The 9118-nt window shown below is 36.7% G+C and overlaps 1 protein-coding gene across 1 annotated transcript; it reads right to left on the bottom strand.

Annotated features, from left to right (window-relative positions):
* Window positions 1-5742: 5742 nt before the first annotated feature.
* Window positions 5743-8122, bottom strand: LOC145100491 (ent-kaurenoic acid oxidase 1-like). The gene is made up of 8 exons (XM_079037747.1): window positions 7886-8122; window positions 7314-7788; window positions 6901-7161; window positions 6729-6812; window positions 6561-6639; window positions 6378-6484; window positions 6163-6281; window positions 5743-6048 (listed from the first exon to the last, which is right to left on the bottom strand). Exons 1-8 carry the CDS (start codon window positions 8119-8121, stop codon window positions 5958-5960), a joined length of 1452 nt encoding a protein of 483 aa, XP_078893873.1. The 5' UTR covers window position 8122; the 3' UTR covers window positions 5743-5957.
* Between the last annotated feature and the right edge of the window lie 996 nt (window positions 8123-9118).

Here is a 9118-nt window from a genome sequence, read left to right as displayed (position 1 = left end):
AGAGGTTAATTGAAGAACTAGAGGCAATTGTTGACCGAAAGACTAAGAAGCTTCGACGCAAGATGGTCGAATTAGTGCTTGTTCGTTGGAAACATTCGAATGGGCCAAATCTCACCTGGGAAACGGAGAGTGACATGTTGAGTCGCTATCCGCATTTGTTTGTTGATGTGTGATTCCGGGGACGGAATCATCCTAAGGGGGAGAGAATTGTAACGCCCGCGTTTCCAGGCTAGGCATTTTCGTTGATGTAATAGTCCAGGTTAACCTTTGTAACCCGTTTTGAAATAATAGAAGTATATTATTTGAGTATTATGTGATTTGATTAATTAAGAATAAAATGAGCGTCAAAATTTAAGTGTAAAATAAACTTGATATTTTTGAAACGAGGTTTCCGAATATATAAAGAACGCCCAAATCTGACTTCGTATGAGGAAGTTATGATTTTCTGAAGTTTCGACTTAGCGGTATGCAGCCCGAAATACTCGCTTTGAGATTGAGCAGTTTTTAGTCAAATCAATCTAAACGAGAATAGAAGATCTCGTTGTTGGTATCGAAGCAATGAAAATTTAGGCGAGAACGGACGTCAAACGAATAAGTTATGAATTTATAACGATGTTTTTCTGTCCCGGCCTACTAAAAATAATTAATAAAAATAAAGTCAAAATTAGCCGACGGAGTCTAAACGAAAGTTGTAGAGCGTAGTCTCACCTACGCGTTGATATAAAGAACGTCAAAAACGGAGTTCGTATGAAGAAGATATGAATTTTCGAAGTTTATTAAATAATTTGTATTTAAATTGATCCGGGACGTAATCATCCTAAGGGGGAGATAATTGTAACGCTAGCAGGCTCGCCACCTGTAGGTGTTAATGAACTTGGGTGTTCATTTGCTGTACTCCATCCCCCTCATGGTTGCCTTATTTGACTTATATTGCTGAGGAACCCCAGAAGCATGTGTTGTCGCCCCGATGAAATATTCTTAGACTAGGTCCCTTATGTTAGCTGTTTTAGGGACATAAAGTGAGAATAACGGGAATGGGTAATTGGGTTATTGTTGGTTGGTGGAAATTAAATATAATTATTTATTGTGGGTTGAAAACCCTATATGCTCACCAGGCTCCCAAGTCTGACCCACTCAGTTTTATTTGTATTACAGGAAGTGGCGCGAGGGCATAAGATGCATGAACCATCAAGTTGTTTTGTTTACAAGTCTGTATATGTATATATTTGTTGAATGACTTGTAATGTTATCGTTTATGCTTATTGGTCTGTATCGGAACATGACACCCCGAGTTTTGATTATATAATGAAAATACATTTCTTTTATGAAATGCTTTGGTAAACATTGTTTTATCACGTTTTGTTTTTGGGAACAAATTCCGCAACTCTTTCAAATCAAAAGGATTTACTCTGAAATTATTTTAAAAGCATAAATGAAAATCAGTCTTTTCTGGACGAGATTTTGGGGATGTCACACTACTCAAGTACTTAGCAAGTTTGCGACTTGATTACTAGCATGTGACAAAAATGGAGTGAGGTTTCTGGAGCTACTCTTCCTTGTTCCTTCAAGCTTTCCTTTCTTCCATGAGCTTCAAACACTCACAAGAACACTAAAAAATGGCTCACAATAGTGTTAGGGTTTTGAGATCTAAGGTTAGGATAATGGAGGCTGGAAATGAGGCCAAAAACTAAAGCATAAGGTGTTTAAATAGGATGCAAAATCATGTATTTAGGTTTTTCCAAACCCAGTCCAACTTGTTGACTTGGTCCCCTCCGACTTGTCGAGTTGGTCTTCTGAAAACACGCGTGACAAAATTCCTACTCGTCGAGTTCCCACCCTTGAAACTCGACGAGTTTCCCTCTTGATTGGAGATTTTCTTTCCTTAATTGGCCTTCTAATTTCCGGGTGTTACACTAAGCAACTATAGTAATGATGTCAATTTCATACAAGAAGAACCCTTTTCTATTAGGCTTCATATAATCAATAAATTCTATCATGCGATTTCTAAATATCCCTAGCCTATCACTAACATGATTTTCAAACAAATCGTGTATCTGCAAGATCAAAACTCAGTAAATACAACAAGTATGGGTATTTTGGGAACCACTCTCCTGTTCGGGCTCTAGTTGACTGTACACACCGCATCTTCCTGAAAAATCAAAGTTAAGTCAAGGTTCACATTCTTTATCCCAAGCCAACAATCAAACAGGAACATGACAAGAGACGAAGCCCATGTCGTTAACCCAACTCTTTTGTTGTAATTTGTTTTTCAAAAACATTTTGTAAAAACTACCGGATCCTAGTTTGAGACGGGATTCACACAAGTGTTCCTCTAATGCACTCAAACCAGGGCTCTGATACCAACTTGTAATTCCCCATTTTCACAACCAAATGTTTTCATTTTTGTTAAGGTAAAACTTCCTAATTTATTAATACATTAGTTAAGAAAACTGTTTATTCCGAATTACATTTATTAAAAATCAGAGTGTTGTAGAAATGTGGAATCTTCAATGCTGCTGATGAGTGTGTATAGTCCTGCCTTTGCCTTCCAGCAATAACTGATGATACTTGAAACCATAAACAATCGGGTAACCATAAAGCTTAGTGAGTTCCCCTAAAATACCACCGTATAAACATATCACATATGCAATCAAACATGTTGGGCTTAGTCAACCATTGGGTTGGGATACCCGAAGCTCAGTCTACCTCTTGGTCCAGTCATCTTCGGAATGGAATACCCCATGTTAGAATGCCAATATACAACAGGTCCAGTTAGCCATCAGGCTAGAATACCTAGGATTTGTTGGCCTACCGCCTCAACCTTACCGCTCTTCTCGAGCCTCCATGCCTACGCCCTACAGCCGGCCCGCACTGGGTATCTTGGCCTATCGCATAAAGCAAGACCGCCTCAACCCAAACCAAACACAATATGTCGACATATAAACAATCGAGATCAAATAATACAGACAATCAACAATCACACTGCTCACTACTGCCTACTAATCCTATCACAGCATACAATCCTGCTATCAACTAACCCCCACAGAATGTGTAACCATAAGTAACCATAGGTGAGATAACCACTCGAACAGATGATCCTACTCTAAAGCCACAACCAAACAATGAACATGCAAGAGAGCCTAGAACAAGAGTTCTCAGGCTATCCTACATGACCACAGACAGTCCCTAAGGGCACTCCGTTGACAATAACCAGTAAGCACAAATGACATACAATTATACAGGTTATTACCACAAAGCAACATACTCAATACCAGGAGATGGATCTAATAGATCATTATAGCATAGCAACATACTCGATACCAGAACATAGATCTAACAAATTACTATAGTATAACAACATACTAAATATCAACAATCCAAGGAATCATGGCCTTATATACCTAGAGGTGAGATAGTTACTAGGAGAGGTGATCCTACTCTTGAACTACAGCCAAACAAGGAACAAGTAAGAGAGCTTAGATCAAGAGTCCTTAGTCTATCCTACATGACTATATATAAGTCCTAAGGCATCCCTCTACTAGCACATAACCATAGCTAGTGGGCTGGTATTGGTGTCGTTACCCACAGGTATAGTGAGGTGAAACTCACCTCGATGTGCGCACAGATAACCACTCTAGTAATGGAGGACTCTACCAGCTTCAACTCACTTCCAATCACCTACAGGAAGATACTTGAGTCAATACCCGATCACAGGTCATAGTCACTTGCAACAGTGACCACCTCACATGAAATGACGATTAGGGTTTCACCTAAAATGGCGATTACGGTTAATTAAGTACACTTAACCCATTAAGGAGTTAATCAATTAAGGGTATGACTGATTAAGGTTTGACTTAGTCATTCTTAGGCGAATAACAATCCAATCAACAACTCGACTAGGCGTCCACTCATTGTCAAAATAGAGCTCCCCGATTCTAGGGTTTTTCACATAAAATGATAACTAGGGTTAGTGTTCCACACTTAACTCCTTAAGGACTGAATCCATTAAGTCCAATATTGTATTAAGTTAATTGTAGGGACGTTATTAAGTGTTATTTAGAACATAATTAACAACTTTAACTCGGTCCCGACCAACTCCAAAAACTAGTGTTTCTTGACATTAGGGTTTTCAATCCAAATATGTGCCAACTAGGTTCCAGGTTAGGCTTTTAGGTTAATTTATGTTTAATAAGTTGGACGCCAGCAACTACCACCCTGGGCGGTGGTGGTCAACAGTGGTTCACGGTGGCAGCCACCACCTCATGGTGGTGGTGGTTATGATTTTTGGCCAAAAAAATATCAAAAGCAATCCATACATCAGTCCAATCACACACAAATGCACAAAGCCACCGAAGATGGTGGCTAATGGTGACAAAACGATGTTGGTTGAGGTTTTCCTTGGTTTTCCGGCTAATGATTGCTCATACAAGATTACACCATAATATAGACAAATATTTACAACATAAAACACACATACAACCACCTTCCATGGTGGCTGGTGGCGGCAGGAGATGGCAGCAGGCGGTAACTACCATGGTTGGCGGTCATGGTGGTTCTTTTCGATTATCCGACCAACTATGACACACACACACACACCACTCTCGCAAAATATGAACTCCGTAGCCTCCTTCGGGGTGGCAAATGAAGACCGGAGTAGCGGACGGGAGGGTCGTACGAGCGTAGGCGGCGGCGACTAGCTGTTGTGGGACAGAAAAAAGGCGAGGGGTAGCTGGAGCAACACCGGCAACTGCCGTGTTGCGGCTGCATTGGCGACATAAAAGAAGAAGAAGAAGAAGAAGGTGGAGGAATGGTAGCAGCGGACGCACTCACGATCGCCAACTCGTTCTCGCCGGAAGGGAAAGCAGCAACGACACTCGACGGTTTGCTGTAGCAAGGAACGGGGGTGATGACGTCAGTTCAGGATGGGGGAAATAAGGATGGTGGCAGAAAATGGTTCTAGGGTTAGGGTTTAAGGATGCTTCCATAAAAATGAAGGAACATGAGAAAGTGACGGGTCTTAACGTGTCTTTGATTCAACTTATACCAATTTCCCATTTTCAATCCCTCCCTCTCAATTTCTTTTCAAATTAGATATATAATTTACCAAACATCCCCTAGCTTTCAGAATCCATTATAATTCAAGTCCTAATATTACAATATAGACCCCAAATTCTGGAATTTATACCATTTAACTCTTTATGGCTAACGCTGATAATTATTATGGAATTAGGGCTAAAATAAAATAACATATAAAATACATCTCGAGGTTTTAAGGCTTATTGTTTATTTATTCGCCTATTTTATTTTAAACGGAATGTTACAGAATAACAAATTTTTTTTGATAAATAATAAATCCACGCCTAAATTACTGGCTTTATAGTATCTTTCTATACTAATAAAAAAAATAGTCATTAGTACCACTTGTCATTTTCTTATAATATATGTTTTTTTAAATGTTTTATAAAAATGACATTTGCATTTTCTTCTGAGTTTTTGTTTTTAAAAAGTATTGATTTTGATAATAAGTTAGATAATTATTTATTTGATTCCTGACTTTTAGGAGAAAATTAATTTCGTATTGAATACATTTCGGTTATAAATTGTCAATAATTAGTTGTATTTCTATATTGAAAATTTTACAAAATCATGTTTAATTAATAATTTATTAAAAACAACTAATTATTAATTATAAGTTTACTATAAAAAATTTATTATTTTTATAACCGTAGTTTCTACAGAATATAACCTAGTTGACATTATTATAAATACATCAAAAACATTGGATAGGGATCAAGAAAATAACATTATGACATTCAAAATTTCCTACTATTATCATATAACGGTACAATAAGGATATTGTTTTTCAATCAAGCATAAGTACTCATAAGTAATAACGGCCTGTTTGACGAAAGAAATATCGAAAATATAGAACGAGTAGACTCTCCAATTAATAGGATTCATAGTTTTTCAATGGTAATTTGAAGACCATCTTCTGGTTTAGGATGTGGAAGATATTTCACTTTGGCATCCGGATTCACCAATTTCCACCTGATATTCAATTTAAAAATTCAATGATATATTAATATTAATAGAAAGTTTCACGTTTTTTAATCAAAATCTATGTATAAATGATGTAATGACACGTATTGAATATGATCATACTTGTATCCCGTGGACAAATGATGGAGAAACAATGCGACTTGTAAACGAGCAACCATATTTCCTGCACATATTCTCGGACCGTATCCAAATGCTTGGAAGTTTTCTGGTAGCATTGATCCCTTAAAACATATATTTTTTTTTTAGCTTTCAGAGAAAATAAATAAATAAATATATTACATCTAACAAAGTTGAGAAGCTTGGCATATCATACTTACATTCCATCTATCAGGATTGTAACACAATGGATCGTCAAAGTTTTTAGGATCTATATGGACATTCCTAAGCCATAGAATCATATTCCATCCCTTCGGTATAGTATACCCTGCATTAACAATAATGATATGGCTATAAAAACATAATAAGAGCAAGTAAATAAATATAGAACACTGATCAATTACCTTTATACTCCAAATCTTTTGTTGTAATACGCAATAGAAACCCAGCTATATTCGCCAATCGGATTGTTTCATCGACAACCTGAAGGCATAAATTTCAAAATAGAGGATTCATACATCAAGATTAACCCGAAGGAGATGATTTAGCAAAACAAAGATTATTAATCATACCTTGATGGTGTACTCCAACTTTAGAATCTCATCGCTTGTTACAAGTTGTTCGCTCTTGCTCTTTTTGAGAGCCATGTTCTCGTTCTACATATTTTTCAAGGTATACGTAAGTACGTAACTAACATAAATAAACTCCACAAAGAAAGTAAAACATGGCTAGGTGTAGGCTTACCCGAAGCTTTTGTAAAACCTCTGGATATTTAGCAAGATAATAAACAGCCCACATTGTGACTACCGCAGTTGATTCATACCCACCAAGAAGAATGCTAGTCATGTTATCGAGAACCTCAGTATCGCTCAAACGGTTCCCTTCCTCGTCCTTCAGATTCATCAAACCATCCATTAGATCATTTATAGGTTGATCATCTCCATTGTAGTTGTTTCTCCTTTCATCTAACACTTCCTTGAAAATCGCTTGGATTTTTCTGCGACACTTTTTAAAAAACGATTTCAACATACTTCTTTAGACTACTTATGAATGGACATATATATTAATTACTCCATCTCTTATCATGACCAGTTAGACGCTTGATAAATAGTAAAAACTTTCTTGCTGTTCAAAAAGAAAATAATGATAAATAGTACCTGAAGCGCATGATGAAATGTAAATCCTGGTATATTCAATGGGTAGGCTCTCAATCCACTAATCATTCCGGCGAAGTATTTGTTAAGATTGTCGAGGGTAGGGCCAGACTCAATACTAGCAAAATACATACCAATGTTCTCGAATGTTACCTTCTTCATTTCATCGTAGAAAGTAATATTATGACATTTGGTCCACGATTGTAAGGCTGAGATCATTCGTGGTTGCACTGCGAGGCCGATTCTACGAAGCGCATTTGGCTGGTTAATGCTTCGAGAAACAAAACTCCGAAGCCTAAGATGTGCTTTTCCATGAACCCCAGTTAGTGACGTCTTGCCTACAAGCTCCACCATTGCCCATCCGTACTTGAAGTTTTCGTTATCTCGAAGTACAAATTTATTTGTCGATGGTAAAAACGCAATCACTGATGGTCTACCGAATAGATGTGTCTTATACATCCCTATCCCATCGCCATACCTGTTTAGTATTATAATAATAGATCAACCTTAAATAAAAACTTTATAAAAAAGGTAGTATATATCTGTAAACGAAAAACAAACGAGAAAATAGTTACTTTTGACGCTTTGAAGTAATGTAGTCCTCAGGGCGACGGAGGAATTTGAAGTACCATAGGAATGTGAGCGTTTCACCCAAGATAGGAAGACCCATGTGGCCGGGAGGCAGCATGGTGCCTCCTTTGGATGAACGGAGAGTTGTGATAACTAACCAGTACCATACATTGTTCCACCACCATAATAACCAGAGTACCAGTGGCACCACTCCCATCACCACCGTCAACCATATGGCCATCTCCATCTCTGGTTAGTTGACTATTACATTCAATCGCTGTTTATATTTGGCATGAAGAAAAGATGCCTTTAGAGAAATATGATATTCGAACACCAGTAGTCGACAACCTCGTAAATTATGCTATTGTTTCAAGTGGAGAGAGTGTTGATTGGACGATGATAAAGAAAACCAATATATAGTTGGTCAGATGTTATTATCAAAAATGAAGATAAATAATTAAAAGACGTTATTATCTTAAGGTATATAATTAAAAGGGAAATTGAGTAATCTTACTATTTTTTTATTGTTTAATTATATTAAATAAATAAATAAATAAAAAGGCAAAATGACCACTTGGTCCCAAATAGGTTGTTCCGACCCGATTTCAAATTCGCTTAAATGGGTAGTAATTCCGACCCGGTAATGTGGTTCTTCTATAAATATCCCGTTTCCGACTACACTTCGACATCTTTTGTTTCAGACTGAACTTCGAAATTTCATTTCGTACACCTCTACATATTGAAAATGTCTTTGATAACAGTGAAGAAATACAATTTTTAATTGTAAGTTTCAAATTTGTTTCTAATTAAATGCATTTATTTTTTTTATTATACATTAAAAAATATTTAGTTTGTGCAATTATATAGCTATTATAAGGTTTTCTATAACATTAATCTTGTTAAGGCAATTATAGGATTACATAAACTTATACATCTATACTACATGATACATCTTAATCAAAAACCTTAATTTTTGCTAGTTCGGAATGTGTCCAGAATACGGAAATCAAGTATGGAATACGAAAATCTAGTCAGAAATACAATGAACTAGGTCCGAAATTTATGGTCCAGAATACCATACCCGATTTTCGGATTCTGGAACATACATAGAAAAATCATAATTCTGGAATACAATATAAACCTAATTTAAGAATACAACCAAAACCTCTAATTCCACTCTAAAACATACATACAAAAATCCCTAACTAATAATTATTTTGATTGTAGCACGATAGAAC

Source organism: Lactuca serriola, chromosome 4 (assembly GCF_051521515.1).
Source record: "Lactuca serriola cultivar US96UC23 chromosome 4, Lser_US96UC23_V15, whole genome shotgun sequence".
NCBI lineage: Eukaryota > Viridiplantae > Streptophyta > Magnoliopsida > Asterales > Asteraceae > Lactuca > Lactuca serriola.
The sequence above is the reverse complement of the archived record's forward strand: the minus strand, read 5'-3'. Positions and strand labels throughout refer to the sequence as shown.

What these genes read in the sequence shown, in the direction of transcription:
- LOC145100491 (XM_079037747.1), bottom strand. Translation starts at nt 8,121, where the DNA reads ATGGCCATATGGTTGACGGTGGTGATGGGAGTGGTGCCACTGGTACTC. An exon ending in ATTACTTCAAAGCGTCAAAA is followed by an intron (nt 7,789 to 7,885) that starts GTAACTATTTTC and finishes AATACTAAACAG; the next exon opens with GTATGGCGATGGGATAGGGA. An exon ending in CATTTGTCCACGGGATACAA is followed by an intron (nt 6,049 to 6,162) that starts GTATGATCATAT and finishes ATTGAATATCAG; the next exon opens with GTGGAAATTGGTGAATCCGG.